The sequence below is a fragment of the Kogia breviceps genome, chromosome X (assembly GCF_026419965.1).
Source record: "Kogia breviceps isolate mKogBre1 chromosome X, mKogBre1 haplotype 1, whole genome shotgun sequence".
Lineage (NCBI taxonomy): Eukaryota > Metazoa > Chordata > Mammalia > Artiodactyla > Physeteridae > Kogia > Kogia breviceps.
In genome coordinates, this window is record NC_081330.1 from 14,425,873 (window position 1) to 14,446,784 (window position 20,912).

A 20,912-nucleotide genomic window follows, 5' to 3' on the forward strand; every position below is an offset into this window, starting at 1 on the left:
TATTTGAGCGTACTGTATCTAACAACAGTATCCTCTTGGTTCCAAATGAAAATTGAAACAAGTCTGTAGGACAGATCTGAACACCTAAAAAATAAACTTTAAACTGTTAAGTATTTTTCTCAAGCAATCGATCCATGCGATAATGGGTGTCCAAGAATTTAGGCTATTTGCAATAGCAATTAGTGATTTTAGAAAGGGATAATTTTAACATTTTTTCTCACATCAGGTTGTATTGCACTTAGAGAGATATGAACAAAGCCAGTCAGGTAAATGAAGTGTGGTAAGAAGCAAAAATAATTTGAGCAAACAGATTTTTTTACACTAATTTTATTTATTAGGACATATCACAAGACTATTTATAGTGCTTCATAACTTGTGCTTTTAAAAAAGTAGAGGGATTTGAAATTAATCTCTGGATTACTGCATAAGTGGTTTTAAGAAAGAACAACTTGAAGAGCAGCTTCTTGTTCTTATAAGTTGTTCATTTTTCTGAAGCATTTATGAATATAGACTTTAAATGAATAGAAGTGACTGTCTTAAAAAAGGCATGCAGTTTGTAAATCTGAGGCTCAATAAGGAAAAAATAATGTGTAAGAATATTGACAAATATTCACAAAGGGCACATTTCTAAGCCTTCCGCTGTTGCCCAAGCCATGGCATTGTTCAAACTAATTAAGAGCACTTTTTTTGTTTGTTTGTTTTTGCGGTACGCGGGCCTCACCGCTGTGGCCTCTCCCGTTGCGGAGCACAGGCCCGGGAGCACAGGCTCCGGACGCGCAGGTTCAGCGGCCACGGCTCACGGGCCCAGCTGCTCCGCGGCACGTGGGATCTTCCCGGACCGGGCCACGAACCCGTGTCCCCTGCATGGGCAGGCGGACTCTCAACCACTGCGCCACCAGGGAAACCCTTTTCTTTCTTTTTTCTTCTTTTTTTTTTTTTTTTTTAATTTTGGCCTCACCTTTCGGCTTGCAGGATCTCAATTCCCGGACCAGGGATTGAACCTGGGCCTCAGCAATGAAAGCACCAAATACTAACCACTAGACCACCAGGGAACTCCCAAGAGCACTTCTTGGCATTATTTGAGGAAGGTATATTCAGAAAACTAGCTAACTCCCACCTTTTCTCCAAGCCTCAGAATCACCAAATAATTTACATCAGGAGAAGATTCCACTCTAAAAAGAAAGAGATAGTGGCTTCCAGATTGGCCAGATTTGACAACGCATGGCTCGAGAAAGAGTCCAGGGTTACTTGAGAAGGAAGAGATCCTTGGAACAAATTACTCCAATTTTGTTGTCGGGTTTCTTTTGTAGAAAGTAGTGATGGTTTCAAAGAGTTCATTAATATTGGCAAGACCAGTAATATTCTTACCTTCTAACGTGAAGTTTCAAGTATGTTCCTATACAAGGTACTTGCAGACTCAGAGGGCAGGGCATTCAAGCCTTTCAAAGGCGTCTCTGAAGCAACTTCTGGTTCATGCACTCAGGGTTGACTACATTATGTGAAATCTATACATATCGTCTTAAGGAGCAGTACTCCTTAGAAACTGTTGGGTAATTGTTGAGCATTGCTGTGCTTACAATCCACCCGTACATTTTAATTTTCTTTTGATAACAAGATGTATTGTTGCTCCACAATCAATTCCATTTTCAGGACCAATAAAATCTGATTGCTTAGAAAACAGGTGAGTGCTTCGACCCTTAACACGTCTGCTCATCAATATCACCTTGTAAATTATTTACCATTTTACAGCTGTTTGTGACTTTTGCTCCGGGGTGTTTATACGGAAAGAGCATGAGTACTTGGTATCAACCAAACTAATGAGCAGGGAAAAGAAGTTAGAATGAAAACGGCCTCCTTCTGACAGGCTTAGAGCTAATTTATGTTGTAGTTATGTGTTCCAACCACTGTGTAGGGAAGATAAAGCATTCTTAACCCTTTCGTTTAGAAAACCAATTTTCCAATAAATTACAATAAATTGTAGTAAAACACAATAAACATAGTGTTTAAATGCTTCTGGCTTACCTTCAAAGGGGACACTATTTTGGTTTGCAGTTTTTCTATGTTTAACTTTCTTCACCTCTTTTACTGATTTATCCCTGGTGAAAAGCCTAAAGATTTCTAATAGATCCCAGACATCAACTAAAACATTCTCAGAAAGCTGTCCTGAAGTATAAGAGCTCTTTTCTGTCTATAGAGGGTAATGATTACACTGACAGACGGTATAATGAGAAAGCACCAATGCAGTTTATTTTAATTCTTCTGATTTATGAGAATAACTTCTTAATGCTACATCAGAAGTCAATTCACCAATACTGAATTTGGAAAGCACAATCAAGAAAGACCCAAATTTTTATTGGGACTACACAACTTAGCATATACTAGATACCATGACTCTAGAACAAAATCAAAAGCAAAAATCTGAAATATGCATGACAAAAGTTCTTAAAACTCCAGGGGATCCATGAACCACCCCAAACTGTATACAAAAGGTTGTGTAGTGCATGCATAGATTTTTCTGGGTAAAGGTCCTGCAAGTTTAATCAGCTTCTAGAGGGGCCCAAACAGTACACGGTAGAATTCTGATTTCCTCTGTATTTTCAATAATGGAACCTTGGGAAGTTTACTTTTGCACGTTTAAGACTCAATTTTCATGGCAAGAGGGTAGAAAAGAAAAATAAAAGTAACTTGTGAGGACTGGGCAGGGAAAAACTCCGAAGTGTTCTTTACTTCCTACGTTTTAGTAACAGGTTCTGGTTTAGAGAGGGCAAATGGGGACATCAGTGGTAACATCATAAGCTGAAGCAAGGAGACTCCTACAGGGATTTTTCAGGTCCTTAGAAAAACCAAACTTTAGTATGAATAAAGCAATAGCAAGAATGAAAAATGCAATTTAACTCAGGTCTAATTTTCTGTTTCTGCATATTAACAACTTAGTTTTTAGTTCTGAATATCACAAACTTCAATCAGAATACTTTTAAAAAAGAATACTTTCTCTTTCTGCATGCACTTAACAAATCTGACAAAAGACAAGAATCCAGTTGACTTGTTCACATATATTTAAAGTCGGTCAGTACAGATAATCACGAACACTTCACTGCACTGATCTGAGGGCATCCTACCTCTATGCACACGTTCATGTAACACTACTAGTAATTACCCTGGAGCAGAGGCAAAATGGGAGATGGAGGAATCACCCTACAAAGCAAGCTTAAGGGATTAAACGTCATCATCGTCTTCATCGTCGTCATCACTACTGAGGACAAAGCTGCTGCCTGTGGACAGGGGCCCTTCCTCCTTAACGTTCCCTGACTCACCCACAGTCCCTCTCTCATCGGAATCTTCAAACAACTTGTCACTGGCATCGTCATCAAACAACTTCTCGTTGGAATCGTCATCTTCGAACATCTTTTCATCTGTGTCTTCATCTTCCTTCACATCTACATCCTCCTCATCTTCTTTCCCATCTGAATCTTCAAACACCTTTCCATCTGCATCGTCTTCTTCGTCCTTTTCATCCCCGTCTTCCAGCCCCTTTTCTTCTGCATCTTCTTCGTCCTCTTTTTCATCCGACTCATCGTCAAATACTTTTTCATACACATCTTCCTCTTCTTCCTTCTCATCTGACTCTTCGTCAAACTCCTTCTCCGAGCCTTCTTCCTCAAACATTTTCCCAGAGCTGTCATCTTCGAATTCCGATTTTTCAGAGTTATTTTCTTCTATCTCTTTTTCAAGAATGTTTTCATTAAACTCCTTCTCAGAGCCCTCTTCCTCAAAACCTTTCTCAAGGCCGTTTTCTTCTAGCTCTTTTTCGGAGTCGTCTTCAAACTGCTTTTCCGAGCACTCTTCAGACCCTTGTTCCGGGCTGCCATCTTCAGCCGCCTTCTGGGGGCTGGCCTCCTCCTCAGGCTCCTGCTCGAGGCCGTTCTCATCAGGATCTGTTCTGGGTCTCTTCTTTTGGGGCTCTCCTTCTGCACCATTCTCTTTCGACTCTTTTTTAGGACTACCCTCTTCATGCTCTTTCTCGAGGCTGCATTCTCCGGACTCTCTGTCGGGGAAGTCTTCTTCACGCTCTCTTTTGGGACAGCCTTCCTCAAACTCTCTTTTGAGGCAGCTCTCTTCAGATTCTTTTTGGGGACAGCCTTCTTCAGCCTCTTTTTCAGGGCCACTTTCTTTAGCATCTTTTTCAGAAGCAGCTTCTTCAAGTTCTCCCCCATCTTCTGTTTTTTCAAACTTCTTTTCATCTATAGGTTCTTCGAATGCCATTTCAGTTGGGGCTTCTTGAACATTCGTTTGAGATGTGCAAGGGTGCTCTGAAAAATGCCTAACTCTAGAAGGCCCCACCCTTTCTGGAGCCCAGACGGAATCTGAACGCTGAAGGCCTCTGTTGGCTTCGGGAGTGTTGAGGAAAACCTCCCATCCTCTCAGCCTTTCCTCCCTTTCTCTCGTGGTCTCCTCCACCTGTGTACACATGGAAACTGCCGTTACAACATGTTTTAGGCCAAAAGAAGTAACAGCGTCTCTGAACATTTCTAATATCGCCGAAAGTACTCTGATTTTATAAGGTATCACTTTTAGGAAATTAAAGCAATTCCCTATCTTCGGTTTCCAACACTTTACATCTTGATTTACTAGAGTTGACCTTAAGATCATTTAAATAAACGCCTAATACCACAGCACTGCAGAAATATCTCATCAATTAAAAAGTGAATAACTGAACTGTCTGTACTGTACAAGACAGAAAGGAAGAGAAGCGCTTTAATTTGCTCTTCTCTTATTGCTACCCTGAGCAAGCCTCAAGACTTATAAACTCATTTCAGACTTATAAACTGAAAGACTGAAAACATTTTTCTTTCCGTACTCTGAATATAAAGGATTATTTAAAAGAAGTACTGTTCAACAGATTAAACAGAACTTAAAACTTATGCGAAGAACTGCTAGATCGGTATTTGTCGGTAATGAGACAATTCACGTGCCCTTGACAGTTGCAGAACTCACCTGATAATCTGTAGTCCCATCCCACGCTTGGGCAGTGATTTGACGGCCACCAAACCACCTTCCATTGAGGGTCTGAATACAATAATCAGCTTCCTCCGGATCCCTAAAGGACACAGAGGCCACACCATCAGGGTGTCTCTAGAAAGACAAGGAAGAAAAAGAAGGAATGACTGAGAACATTTAAAGTAAAACATATACATTCGACAAAGTAAGGAAGTAGGGTTCCTTCTGATCACCTGCGCTACAGATTTGAGGTGTGAAGTCTTTCTTCCTTTTTACTGCAGCCAGTAACACGCAGCTAGCTGCTTCTTCAGCTTAACATTGTCTAGCAAAAACCAAGCATGATATCCTTGCAAATGTTCCTGCTGATAACACTGTCTAATGAGACGCAGAACAGTCTGGCTGTTCAGAACGTGGATTCTGCAGCTGAGTAGCGCTGGGATTAAATCCTGGCTCTGCCACTTACCAGCTGAACGACCTTGGGCAACGTGCTCCATCTCTAAACTTCCTCAACTGTAAAATGGGTAACTACATAAAATGGGTAACATCGCACCTACCTACCTCAGAGGATTTGGAGGATTTAATGAGATAACATGTAAAGTAGCTGTAGTATGCAATCAATAAATGGTGACTCTTTTAATTATTATGTGTTGATTCTGGATATAAAAAAAGGTGAAAAGGGGAACGTACAGGAGGGTATTTTTCTTGATTGTTCTTCTCCAAATACGGAAGAAGAAATAATTCAGAAAGAAGGGGAGATGTGGCCAAATAGGGAACCATAAGGTCTCATACATGTCTCTCATACTTTTTTCCACCTGATCATAAACCCTAGAGTGATGATAAAGGAAAAGAACCCAGGGACATCACGTCTATCAAAGCCTTCGCTTGTAATCCACGTTCATCTAAGTATGCTATCTAATGCTGCTTACAGAGGACTACCACTAGACAGCAGACCTACTACATAAAAACATTTCTGTAAAGTGCGGAGGCATACTGACATTTGGTAATAACTTATTAAAATGGAAGAAAACTGCTTTAGAAATCATTTGTCCAAGCCACGAACTTACATCAAAGAGGAGGAGCTTCCTAACTTGTCCAAACTTCGAACATTCCACCCGAAGGTCTTCTCTGATCTCGTTCAGCACCAGTGGATCATCCTGCAAAAACACACTTGATTAAAATAGGCTTGCCCCCTTCTTTAAGTATAAATCCTGAGAATCAAATTTCTTACTTTGACAAACCAACAAATAAAAAAAGGTTTTGCTTAAGGTTAGTTGTTTGTCTGCAGTCTACAAAATTAAAAAAAAATCAAAGTCAAATGAAGTTAGACTACCACAGCTGCTGCTACTACTACTACAGGTCTGCCCTGCTTTAAGAGGGGGAATGGGCAAGTATGGTAGGCAGCACTAGGGGTGTGCAGTGGCAAAGGAGAGGGAAGGGAAGTGTCAGCGGAAATCACAAATAACAGCAGCTGAAGCAGGTGAAGTCCTGTGGCACATATTAAGTCAGAGACTGCTAATTCCTATGTTCTGCACCCGCATCACGACGACTGTGCCGATGCGGAAACTCTATTTTGTGTTTTGCATAGATTCCTATTTACAGAAATGTTGTAACGGGGAGACATATATCCCTCTCATTGACTAAGTGTTCTACGATTATTCTCTGTGCTTCCACAATTCTATTTTAACTCACAGGGTAAACCTCCCCTATAAGGGTTCCTGTTCATCTTGCCTCCAAGCCCCAATGCATGAAAAAGGCTCATAAAAAAGTTACGTTATCAACTTGAATTTCAACTACATACAAATATAAACGAGGATATCCTACCTGCAAATTTCTAATGAAGCAGACTTACACTTTTTAGGAAACATATGAATTTGTCTATCTCACGGGTTTATATGTTCCTCACCAACTAAAGAGAACAGCAAAACTAAACTAAACTAAAGAGAACAGCAAAACATGACAAGTGGCTTCTCCTTCCTAAAGTTTTGTCAAAAGGCAAAAATAAACAACTGGTAGGCAGTTACTGAAATCAAATTTAAAATCAAAATGATCAAATCCTATAAATCTGAAGCTTCCACGAGTACAGCTGGCAGGACTCTGGATTTCTCCCACTTATAAAATCTAACTGTGGAGAATATGCCAATTTGTTTTATAGAAAATTCTCAGGCCTGAGACGAATGGGGAATGGAGCATAAACTCCATGCACACAGTCGTAAAGTCATGTGGTGGCTTTTACGGGGGTGTATGTGTCGGGTCGGGGCAGGGGGGGGGGTAGCTCCTTATCAGATTGTGAGCTTTCCGCAGGCAGGAATCTCCTTTGAATTTCAAATACCTTACAGAACACAGCACAGTGTTTCACGCAATGAACAGTCAATAAAAGCTTTTTCAGAGCTTGATAAACTGTTCCTAATAACTCCATTTTATTTACCAAGGGAAATCAGGGTTATATTAAAAACAAACAAAAACTGTTTCAAAATATTTAACAAATAAATTTAAGCATGATTCCACTGTAGGGGGAGGGGTGAATTACCATTTTTATTTCTTTATCAAAGTCTCAGTGCCTTTCCTACAAGAATATCAAATTTCAGCCAAAGACTTCCCAGACCTCTGTCTTCATGTTTACCAGCTTGAAAAACAAATATATCTTCACTGATATATAGTATCATGAGGCTTAAAGATAATAACCCTCTCCCCTGGGAAATATCTTTAACCTAGCTAGGTAAGCATGACAATTTTCTAAAGACAACACTTTGCAAGCAACAGACCTGAGACTAAACTCAGACTGAAACGCTGAAACCTTCCGCAGTCAACACTTATAATGTTTTTCCAGGGTGGTGTTTTGTTCTCCCAGAAATAAACCGTATTTCTCATTCTTTTCCCAGCGAATCCTACACTGTCCAAGATAGTAGCCACTAAGCACACGTGGCCACCGAGCACTTGAAATGTGGCTAGTTCAAACTGAGGTGTGCTGCAGGTGTGAAATAAACACGATTTTGAAAATTTAGTACCAAAGGGGAAAAACACTTCAATGTAACATAGCTTATTAACATTTTTATGTTACATGTTGAAATTATAATACTTTGGATATATTGGGTTAGATAAAATTCATCATTAAAATTAGTTTACCCTGTTTCATGTTGTTTTTGCATTGTGGCTGCTAGAAAAATTTAAATTACACATGTGGCTCACATTATACTTCTACTGGACAGCGCTAGTATACACAATGAGAAACCTACCTTTGCATCTGAGTTTTGGTTCTTCACCTCTTGGTATTCAAATTTGCCAGGCATGAATTTTTTAAATAAGGCTAATGAAATACTGAAAACCCCTTAAAGTTACATATAAAATATTAGCCTTCACTGTTCACCCTGATACCGAAGAGTATTTCTAGGTATTTTGGTTCTAACACTAGTCAACTGTCTGGAATAAACATATACAGGTATACCTCAGAGATATTGCATGTTCGGTTCCAGACCAGCGCAATAAAGCAAATATTACAATAAAGCAAGTCACACGAACTTTTTTGGTTTTCCTGCTATGTTTTCACTATACTGTAGTCTATTAAGTGTGCGATAGCATTATATTTAAAAAAGACATACCTTAATTAAAAAATACTTTATTGCTAAAAAATGCTAACCATCATCTGAGCCTTCAGCGAGTTGTCATAGTAACAAAGGTCACTGATCACAAATTACCATAACAAATATAATAATAATGAAAATGTTTAAACTACTGGGACAATTACCAAAAAAGTGACACAGAGAAATGAAGTGAGCAAATGCTACTGGAAAAATGGCACTGACAGACTTGCTCCATGCAGGGTTGCTACAAAAGCTTCAATTTGTAAAAATTTTTTAAAAAAGCAGTATGTGCAAAGCGCAATTAAGCGAAGCACAGTGAAACAAGGTGTGCCTGTATTCCAGCCCACAAAATCTGATTTCTTTCTGACACCCTGGTTCCCTGACAGTTCAGTTTTTGTCTTCTACCACAAACCTCAATGCTGATCTGTTCTTTAGATTCATATGGAATCTCTGGACAAATCAAACACTCCCCAAAAACGTGCAATGAAAGCAGTCTTCCGGTTGAACACCTCTATCCAGAGTTATATAATGTCTACACCAGCACTGCCCAACAGAACTTTCTGTGTTAACAGAAGTGAATGCTCCATTTTCCAATATGGTTGCCACTAGCCACATGTGGCCAATACACCTGAGGAATTAAATTTTCATTTTATTTCACTTCAATTAATTTAAATTTAACCACATGTGGCTAGAGTCTAGCATACTGGACAGTCTACTACAGTGATGCACGTTTACGTTCAGGCCCATGAGACACTGAGCAAAAAAACAAGACTTCTGACAGGCTCTCATCAAACTCATCAGACCACACAAGGCCAGTCAGATGGGCGAACAAGGGCAGCATCAAGGGCTTCTCTGCCCGCGGACTCCGAAGCCCGTCACTGCGCTCCCAGTCCCCGTGATGCAGCCGTCTGAAAACTTTCCTTCATCTGCAACGATGCTAAAGAGAAAATGTTTTCTTCCTTGAGTGGATGAAAACATTCTGCCTTGTGAGTAAAAAGGGTTTCATTCAATCATTCTCTCACTTCTTCTTCCTATAAATACTGAGGGCCTACTATGTGCCAATCATGATTCTAAGCACCGGGCATATAACAGCGAACCAGGTAGACAAGAGCCCCAGCTTTCGTGGAGCTCACATTCTAACAGAGAAGATCCAGTTATTTCAGAGAATAATAAATGCTATGAATAAAATAAAACAGGGTTAATATAAAGGTTCTATAACTCCAAAGTTTATATTAAACCAATAAAGGGTTTTTTTCTTTAAGCTATCAAGAATTTACCAGCATGAAACTTTTATCTTTAAAAATATCCACTGGACGAAATTTGTGGGAAGTCAAGGAAGAATAAATGTGGCTTTTTTGGAGAAAAGAATATTTGTTAAGCTAGGAAAAATTAAGTGTGCCCAGGGTGATAGCTGGACTTAAGTTAGGGTCTCAATGAGCAAAGGCAGGAGGTGGAAACACGTAAAGGCAATTGCACAATACATTTCAACTTGGCACAGGGCCCAGATACTTAATGAATTAAGTTTGCATTTATATTCATGTCCAAGTGTTAGGAGTATGGAATGCTGTGAATCAAGGATCTCAAGTCACAGAAAATAATAGGTCACCTAATTAAAAAACCAATTATCTACCAGGGAAATAAAATGTAGGTGAATCACAGAAAATTCTGGAGTTGTACCCAGTAGACTAGATACCATGATCCATCTATGCATGCCTTTCAAAGTCCCACCTGGCAGGGACAGCATTTCAAAAAGCATCTAGTGGGCATGTGTATATGTGTATTTTTTAAACATGCTTCATTATCACTGCAAGTCTAAAGCAGCTCTGCCGTATTTCAAGATGCTTCAGGATTCTAGTCAGAAGAGACAGCAAACAGTATAAATAGACCACAGGTATCTTCCCAATGACCTCAAAAGACGCAGACTCCACAGGTGCGTGGTAAACCCCATCACATCACTATCTGCAGAGATGGGGTGCAACAGACAATTCGGTGCCCTCTCTAAGGGGGATAAAATGACACTGTCACTCTAAATCTGCTTAACCGCACAAAAGAAACAAGAGTGGGCCTTGGGTGCAACTAGACCATTTGTAAACCATCTGAAATTTTACATTATGAACATTTTTTTCTTATGTGTAGTTTGTTATCATTCATTTCAGAAGTCAGGCAGAGAATTAAAGAATTCTTCTTCCATGAATGATCCCATCTGACCAGGCCAAAACACAGAGATACGGACAAGAGGCAGAACGTAACACAAGGTGCCCTGATAGCAATTAATATTCCTTAAACCTCTCTAGTAGCTCTTCCTCCTTTATTCACTTTTATTTGCTGCTCCTAGAATCTTACACGGACACCAATTATTACAAAGTCCTCTTAATAGCCACTAAAGAGTTTTGTAAAGATTAGGTCCTAAAAAAACAACCTTCGCTACTCAAATGTCAGGGGCTGTATTTCATTAACCTAAGGTTTTTTAAGGATCAAACTTTTAGCACTCAAGTGAAGTTCATTTCCAAGTGTGAAACTGGTCCTCCCCACCAAAATCAGCCTGCATTGTTGAACTGCACTCAAAATCCACAAGCGACTCCCATAAATCTTTTAAAGATTATATTTTTAACCATTTCCCATACCAAGTAGCTGCTGTTTGGGGCCACGGTATAGGTATTAGACAGGTTTACCTGTGATACGATTAAAAGAACGCTGGGTTAAACCTGGGAAAATCTGAAACCTTCAGGTGATTCTTGGTATCATTTTCCGACCCTGAAGACTAGATGAAGGTGCAGGATGTGACATGAGAAAGACGGGGTGAGGCAGGCTTTGGGCTCCCTTGAAAGAAAGCGTATCTATGTTTCTATCAGTAAGAATACTGCTTCCTACCTCAAAATCCAGAGGATGAAACATATTTCTGATGATGACAACTCGCTCGTGGCGCATTCGGGACGGGCCAGCTCTCCTCTCAGGCCTCCAATCCAACTGCCTAGCGCGACAAAGCAGGAGCGAGAAGCTGTGAGTTTTGTTTCAGACTTGTCAGAGCGAAAAAAACAAGAGCAGTTAAATAATCCTTTATTGAGCACTTAAACAGTGATAATTACTTGACTCCGAAACAACAAGGTGTATTTTAGTCACAGCTCCGTTACAACTTTCTGAATAAAAATAATGGGCAGGTGAAAGATGGACCCAGTATCTGAAATCCCCAGAATATATATATTTTTCAGAACTGCTGGCTAGTTACAAACATTCCAATGAGACTCCTGAAAAATTGCTAATTATTTAGTATCTATGACTATCTAAGAAGAGACACTGAGGCCAAAAAAATGTTCAAATTGTATTGGTTTTTAGGTATTTTACGATTATAAAGAACAAACTGCATTGAAATATGTAGAACTACTCACTCTTTGTTACTATCTTCAATTTTATGGATTTGTTTATAAAATTTTTAGGTATCTATTTTACCGATTCCTGTAAAAGCTATAGACATCACAACTAAATGCTTCTTTGATCATTTTATTATTAGTTTAAGCATAGTGTTAGAAGTGTTATTAGAATTCACTCTGATAAAAGTACTTATCATTTTGGCTCATTTCTTAAAACCAGCATATTTCAAAACACATATTAAATAAAGGGAATAATAGAAACTTGATGCCTTGCATATACTATACACAACCACACAGTACATGACAAAATGATACAACCTATCATTTTAAATTTCTAACTCCTACTAACAAACCTGTATGTAAAAATTTAGCTCCTGGTGTAGCTGGTTCCAGCCACATGAAAGATGAACTAATGACTCTAGTATATAAACCTAAACCATCTTACTTAATCTGATGTTCAACGTTTTCTGTAGAGATGGCTTTCTTATTTAAGCCCATGCTATATGAAAAATGAATATCCCAGAAAACGAAAAACACCACCACTGCCAAATCATCCTATTACACAGATTACTGGGGGTTTCCGATGATCCAATGAATTTTTTTTTTAATTTTTATTTTATATTGGAGGATAGTTGATTTACAGTGTTGTGTTAGTTTCAGGTGTATAGCAAATAAAATTCTTTAAAAATAATCTGTAGGCATACTTGATGGAACAAAACTAGGTGGTTATCGGGAGGGTGGGAGAGACACGCAAGAGGGAGGGGATATGGGGATATATGTATACGTATAGCTGATTCACTCTGTTATAAAGCAGAAACTAACACACCAATGTAAAGCAATTATACTCCAATAAAGACGTTAAAAAAAAACCTAGGTGGTTATTACCAAAAGTATACTCTAGGATATTTACACAAAATCTTTCAAAATGGAAAAAGAAAAACCACAAACTTTTGTTGCATAGACAGCTTTTTCTTGTAGTCTTTGCACCTCTTCTTCTTCTTTGAGGCGTCGTATTCTCCTTTCAGTTGAAACTTTGCCACCTCCACATGTAATTTGTAGCCTCTAATTTCATCGTCATCCAAAAGTTTTAATGCGAGATCCACAGATTCTCTCTTTGTAAAGGGAAAGCAAGTTACAGTCAGTCAGTTACACACTGAAATGAAACTTCAGCAGGAGTGTTTTAGATGAATGATGACTATACATAAAATAAAGATTTAAATGTAACTACCCACATGGGAATAAAGAACTACAGAACACGTATCGGAAAATGTGTACTTAAGACATAGCTGTCCCCAACCAGTTATGTGAACCTAGGCAAGTTATTCAAGCTCCCTGAGCCCCAATTTCTTCATCTGTAAAATGGGAATGGAAATGCCTTCTTTGCAGGGTTCTTGACAAATTTAAATGAAACAAGGCACATAAAGGAGAGTGACTGGCATGCAGTAGGTACTCAATAAGTTATACCACTACTGGAATAGTAGTTTTGCCTCCTGGAATCTCAATTTCTCCTCTGTACAATGAGGTAAATGGACTTGTGTGATTTCCAGGGTGCATTCCAGTTTTAAAATTCTAAAAGTTTCCTGCTTAAAAGACTAGATGACTCAAGAAACTGGGAATAGCATAGTCGGCCTTTAATCTTTTGTGTTCACCAATTAAAATGTAGGTCTGCGATATACTGGGAACAGGTGATTATCTGATAGCTTGAACATTACACACACTTGTGGATTCTGGGTCCTATACAAAGGGGGCAATTGTCAGCTCTACACAGATTCAAAGATCTGAGGACCTGAGGAGAACTCAAAAGGACAACTGAACTCAGCCACGCAATCAAATATGGATCCTGGAATAATTAACTATATCCTTCTGGAACTCAATTTACTGGTTTGGCAATCTTGCACTTTTATGGGTCATAAATTTGACATATCAAGTTTGTCAAAGCCCCATTTTTCTCTTCAAAAATTTTAAAACCCAATCAAACCCCCTAAGAATCTGTTCACAGATTTTTAGTAATCCTTGAAGAACTTAGAAAGCATTCAATCTCCTTACATTTGAAAATTACATAAATATCTTCCTATAATGGTTGTACTTATGTGTGATCCCATCATGTTCAAGAACCAGGTCAAAAACCTATCTCCCCCAAAGCTTGTCAGCTTAATCTTACCCGCCCTCTGATTTCACTGAAATGTTGTACACTTGCAACACACTTGTGATGTTGGTACTGTTGTTTCATCACTTTGATTTTGCTCTGTAATTATTTTCAGGTTCCATGACACATGTACACACCACCGTTGTGCCCATTTCTTTTGCACCGGGCAGTAATGCATAACACATGCTCCTAAGGGGACAGGTGTTCCAAAAATGATGGCTGCCTTTGGCACTGAGCTTCCCCCCATGCCATTTATGGTATCATGAATACATAAAGTTCTACAAATGTCTGTTAATACCACTCTCTCTTCTCTCTCATTCAAAATATATTTCAAAGCAGTAAGCATAAGTTATCACCTTTATGGTCTAATTCAGGGTCAGAAAACTTTTGTAAAGGGCTAGTGAGAAAATATTTTAGGCTGTGTGGGCCCTGTGGTCTGTGTTGCAACCACTCAACTCTGCTGTTGAAATGTGAAAGGAGGTACAGACAAATGCGTAAATGAATCAATGTGGCCCGGTTACGATAAAACTTCATTTACAAAGACAGGCAGTGGGCTGAAGTTTGCCAAACCCTGGTCTAATTCATTCCAATGGGCAAATAAAATGACACTGGCTTTCTTTTCTCTGCGGATTTTTAGAATGTATTCTGCATTGATTATATGCATACACTCCTAAAGAGATCTTTGCAGCAAGAATTTTTTTAAGACAAGAGAAGTACCTCGGTCATATGACTTACATAATACCCTGACCTGGTAACATATTTTCTTACAAGAGCAAGTGAATAACCTTACCAATGTGAGACACACAAGCACAACGTGAAACAACAGTTTTCTTCACATCCTGTTTTGAATAGCTCTCACTCTTGGTTATCATCTATGCAAAATTATAACCCTGGTTCCTGAGTTAAAAATGGAGATAGGAAAATGAAAAAAAAAAAAAAAAGAAAAAAGAAATGGAGATAGGAGAAACTTACTTGACCACATAACTTACCTTCAAATAACAGCAAAGTCCATCTCCTTTAAGATTTCCTTGATTATCTTTGTAAAGCTTGACCTTAAATTCTTCTGTTTGAGGATCTCTCATAATAATGCCAAACTTGGACATGAGCTGTATAAATTCATCCACTGTAATATCTGGAGGCAAGCCTGTGACGTTAGGGGGAAACAAATTATAAAGGCATCTAAAACAAAGGTGAGCATTACTTAGGGATTCTACCAATTCAAAATCCATAACTTGGATGAGCACAATTTTGATTTTCTAAAAGTATGTAAAAATCTCACATCTATAGACGTGAAGAAATGTCATGTTTTAATGTATTCAAATATACATTAAAATCATGCTTTGCTTAGGCCTTGTATCAATGAATCTGAAGGGGCAAACAACTGTTGAGTTACCTAAAGCAGACAGAAAGGATGACACACAAAGTTACATACACTTAATTTTTCTCAGTTTCATAAAAAACCAACATATTCCTCACTCATGTAAATGGCTGAACAAATAAAGACACAACGATACAAAATAAAATTTAAAGAAACTGAAAACTAAAAATCACTTTGTGAAAAATCTCAAAATCAAATATTTTCTACTCTAAATGTGGTTAAAGAGGTATACATACCAGAAACATAAATGTTTGTGTTTCTGTCCTCTTCAATATGAAACCATCCTAAAAATCAAAATGGAATAAATAAATAAAACACATGCCAGAAAAGGTAAGAGTCCCATTATGAAATCCTGACAGTGTGGCAGTTTCTCAAAACTTCCAGAAACTTTTTCTTACCCTTAGAACAAGACAGATTAAATCAAATCACTGTCCAGCTTTCAAAGTATTTGGATCTTTGGACAAGTAATTCGTTTCAGAGCCCAGTCTGAAAAAAGATGGCTACTTTACCTTGGTTCTTTATGAATCTGATACTACCTTTAAAAAACCTCACCCTTGCACTGACTTTAGGCCTTGGCATGAGTTGCTTCTGACTCCAATCTACTGTGTTAGACCTGGCCAAGCTGAAGCAAAATCGACTTTTTGAGTTTAATTAATTAAACTCAAGAAGTACAAAAAAAAAATCACCTTACAAATAGAACTTTAGATAATCTCCTAATGACAGCTCTATTTTGCAAAGGAAGAAACTGAGAACTGAACTGAATTGAAAGAGTCCACCAAATGCCCACACGTTAGTGAAAGAGCCAACATATGAACCCAAATAATAATATTTTAAAAACCCATCTTATGGGGCTTCCCTGGTGGTGCAGTGGTTGAGCGTCCACCTGCCGATGCAGGGGACACGGGTTCGTGCCCCGGTCCGGGAAGATCCCACATGCCGTGGAGCAGCTGGGCCCGTGAGCCATGGCCGCTGAGCCTGCATGTCTGGAGCCTGTGCTCCGCAATGGGAGAGGCCACGACAGTGAGAGGCCCGCGTACAGCAAAACAAAAACAAAAACAAAACCCATCTTATGGTTCTGTCAAAGCTATTTTATAATTCTCCAAAAAGTAACTATATATACACACACACTCATATTTTTAATTTTTACACTCATGTTTGCAAGCTAAATCCACTTGCCCGATTCATTCTTTCTCTTTTCTCCCCTCTTTTTGGTATCACTGGGTTCAGGGGATTTTCTTTGTGGAGGTTCCTCTGCAGTCCTAGCACTGACATCTTGGACATTCGCAGTAGAACTAGACGCACCATCGTTAGAAAAGCCATAATTGGCCTGATATGTAGCAATAAAGTCTTCAGTGATCTAAACAAGAAATTGAGCACACACACATAAATTCAAAAATGATTTCCTCACGCAGAAAGTTTAGTGTTAAATAACAGTATATTCAGTTATACAACTTGACATACAAGTGTTTCTGTGTAAATGCAAGAACGGTCACCTTATATAGAAAACTGCACACAAAATAATAAAAAATTAAGACATTAAGACATTATCAGCACAAAAGTCTGAGATACTATTAAAGGCATTTTAAGTTGGCACCTTTTCTGTTTCACTTGTAAATTACTATCTCTGCAGTCTACCTGACTAAGGCTACAAATAAATATAACAAAGGAAGTATCAGATAACAATAAACAGAATAAAAACCAAGAGTCAACTAATAATCTAACAACAGGATCAAATTTTCTTTGGATGAACAAAAGTATATGTGCTCTAAATATTTAAATACCTGTAGGCAGAGAACACAAAGAGTAGAACTCTGATTTGGTATGTAAAGAATGGGGCTAACAATTATAAAATTAAATGCTATTTTAACACCGTCACTAATTAAATCACATTATCATTTAATGTCAGAACAAATCAAGAACAAATTCAACTCACATCTATCCTCCTGGCTCTTAGGGAAAAAACACAACTGCACAACAAAAGAAATATAGTTGGATCTTCATACCAATCAATGTTAAGCACACACAGGAATGAGGAAAATTTTAAACTTGAAGTTTGAAGAGGTGTGGGCTTCCATAACATAAAAAGATAGAGCCACAAATTAATCCATTATCAGGCGATTGTTAAAGTACTCCGAAGGCTGAAGAAACCAAATATGCACTCTAGCTGGCACCACCAGCAGCCAAGTGAAATAGAAAGTTTAACAATTTGGAGGGATTGGAACATACACACAAATACAAAGTGGGAAAGAAAAAAGGTGAAATAAATAATTTAAAAATCACACTCAAATTACACAATGGAGACACAGTTTGTATTACTGGCTTGCAAGTCTATTAGTGTGTGATAAGTATCCTTTTATTTCCACCCATACCGTGAGACTTTGATTAACAGGGTACTTTGACCAAAAAGTTTAGCGACCCAAGCTTAACATCAGTCATTTTACCTTCAAGCTAAAATAGAATACTTCACAATTTCCAAGTACTCTAAATAAATATGCTCAGATCTTTTCCATCCATATTCTGTGCACCTCTTGTCATATTCCCGTGGTAATATGGTTCAAACATATGTGTCTAGGGACAAAATTTAGTGGGAAAGTAAAAAGAAGTGCAAAGTTCAATCAGTAAAGAATTATCAATTTATCAATTTTTCAAATCAAGAAGCTGAATTTTGCACATAGCACATCAGCTAAACATCTGAATTCCTAGGATAAGTAAGATTGAGACTACGTGAGATTAACATCGACTGAATTTGCTCTTGGTGTTTTTCCTCTTTGCAATAAAAAGCAGTCACCAACTGTAACCTTCATAGATAAAACTTATAAGGCATGGAAAAGGCTTAATAATTAAATTACACTGAAGCCATCTCCCTAAAGACTTCCGTTCCTTTACACGTCGGTTCTGCTACAGACACAACAAAAAGAAACGTCACTATCCAGAGGGGCTCTAACCCAGGACCTCAGCAAAGAAAACGTGAAAGGAGCGCCCAGCGAGGCTGGCCAGGCGGGCCCGCTGCGCATCGGCGCCCGTGCGACTTTTACCTTGGGGAACCAAGCCTTCTTGTCCAGGTCCCACTCGTAGGGGGTGTCAGTCGGCTGCTGCCGGAAAGAATCGTTTTCTCCACCGGGATCTTTCTCGGTGTCGCCGTCCTCAGTGCCTCCGTACAATTCTTGCATTCGTAGCTGCTCATCAAACTCGTCGTTCTCATCCAAGTTGTTGCCGCTCATGTTGCCGACTTAGCCCAGGGGCAGGGTCCGGGCGAGCGAAGAGGCCAAAATGACGCTGGAGGGGAAAAGAGAAAGGGAGGCTGGCCGTGCTCAGCCCGCGCCCCCCCCGCCCGCCTCCCCGCGGCGCCCCAGCAGCCCCCGGGAAGTCAGGGCCGCTCGCCAGCCGCACCGCCCCCCGCCCGCCGCGCGCACGCGCCGCTGCTCCCGGCCCCGCCGCCCACCTGGCTCTCCCCGCTGGGTCTTGACACCGCAGTTCGATCCACAGCGCGGCGGGAGCGACCACAAGGTGTTCTGTGGTCCCCGCCGGCCGGGTCTCAGTCTACTGCGGGCTCCGCCGCGACGTCTGGAAACCGCTTGACAACGGAGGCCCACTCACGCTGATGCAGTCGCCATTGTTGACGCGTCGCGACGTCGCGGGTCGCGCAGACACGCCCCCAGTGGCGTCAACAGGCGCCGACGCGAGCAGGCGGCGTGGGGCTTGGGGCGGGGCTCGGGGCCTGCGCTGCTGCCGGGCGGTGATGCCCAGCTGGGACTTCCTGGCGCCGCGCCTCGGGGCCGTTTGACTCCGCGGAGTCCCCGGCGGGCCGGGAGGGGCCGGGGCGAGGCGGTAGCCCGAAGGCGTGGGAAGGTTCCCCCTCGGCCGGCGCCGGAGTAGGCGTCGGGGCGGCCGCCATCTTGGGGGAGTGGACAGGGCGGGCGGGACAGGTCTCAGTGCGAGAAAAAGGCGCGCCTCCTTCGCCCGGAGGCTCCTCCTCCGCGTGGGAAACGAGTCTTTGGCTTGTTTCGTTACGATTTCACTAGGAGGGGCGCCGGCTCTGGTTAGCCCGAGTTCCTAGTACAGGGTCTGGTGTCTAGTGCGTGTGTGGTGAGTGAATGAATGAATGAACGAACGATGCGTGGAAGGACCAACCTTCTTTCCAAGCCTCCGCTCCCTCCTTTATCTCTCCGGTACCTTCCTCAGGCTGGAGATGTCACTGGAAAGGAAGGGCAGCAGTTGCCTGCCCCTTGTACTCCATGATTCAGACGTGCTCAAGCTCCAAACCTAAAACTTTTAACATCCAGTGTGCACACCACCTTTACTGCCCCACTAACGTCGTTTTTTGATCTCTTAGAAAAAAACATGCATGCAATGGAACTTGCGTGCATTTTTATAATATAGATAACATGAGTTTTATTAGGCTCATTTAAGCATTGCTAAGTATTTCTTCCAGGATTCAAAAATAGTGTACAGCTGTTTCCAGCAATGTGTTTATTGGGCTCGCATTTCATTCCTGAGTGAGTTCACAGCATAGGTGATAATATGCTATGCAGCCCTGCTGCACGTGACAGGCCGCTCTTAGCAGGTGGCCAAAAAGGTTACTTCCCATATGACCCAGTCATGGGCTACCCAGGGTGAGCTGGTAGGGTAGCCCCGCATTCTAGACTGAATTTGACTCACTGAGCCAATAAGCCTCTCTCAGAAAGAGGGTTGAGTATGGAACAGACAGCGACATGGTCAGAGTAGCCCAGAAGCAGGGAGGCCCACACAGGGAAGGTAGTAAGCAGAACAGAGACCTTCTGTGGAGAAGCTCTCCAGGGGTGAGAGGAGAAGCTGAGGCGGTGACAGAGGGTCATGCAGTGGAGTTGGGACCTAAGCATGCTTGTCAATGGCATTCTACTTGGCCACTGGCCCTGACAGTTTTGTTTTTTTAAATTTGTTTTTTACTTTAATTTTTTTGGCCGTGCCCCACGGCATGCAGGCTCTTACTTCCCCGACCAGGAATCGAACCCGTGCCCCCTGCAGTGGAAGTGTGGAGTCCTTAACTACTGGACCGCCAGGGAATTCCCAGTTTTTGTCTTTTTTTTAAAGCAATACTTTTGTCTCTATGAGGCCTGGTTCCTGTTCTTATTTCCTTGTGCATTCCTAGAATTAATTAAATCCCTAGTAACTGAGGTAATCTGGAAGTATCTCTTTATAACCTGTTCTCTCTTTTTAAAATAAATTTATTTTATTTATTTATCTTTGGCTGTGTTGGGTCTTCGTTGCTGTGAGCGGGCTTTCTCTAGTTGCGTCAAGCGGGGGCTACTCTTCGTTGCGGTGCGCGGGCTTCTCATTGCGGTGGCTTCTCTTGTTGCAGAGCACGGGCTCTAGGGGCACCAGCTTCAGTAGTTGTGGCGCACAGGCTTAGTTGCTCCGCGGCATGTGGGATCTTCCAGGATCAGGGCTCGAGCCCGTGTCCCCTG

At 40.7% G+C, this 20,912-nt stretch overlaps 1 protein-coding gene across 1 annotated transcript; it reads right to left on the reverse strand.

Annotated features, from left to right (window-relative positions):
- Positions 1–3,033: 3,033 nt before the first annotated feature.
- On the reverse strand, positions 3,034–19,374 carry HTATSF1 (HIV-1 Tat specific factor 1). Its single transcript, XM_059049593.2, has 10 exons — positions 18,911–19,374; positions 18,504–18,744; positions 16,645–16,825; positions 15,705–15,752; positions 15,080–15,234; positions 12,893–13,056; positions 11,448–11,547; positions 6,063–6,152; positions 4,996–5,133; positions 3,034–4,458 (listed from the first exon to the last, which is right to left on the reverse strand). Exons 2-10 carry the CDS (start codon positions 18,687–18,689, stop codon positions 3,217–3,219), a joined length of 2,304 nt encoding a protein of 767 aa, XP_058905576.1. The 5' UTR covers positions 18,690–18,744; positions 18,911–19,374; the 3' UTR covers positions 3,034–3,216.
- Positions 19,375–20,912: the final 1,538 nt, after the last annotated feature.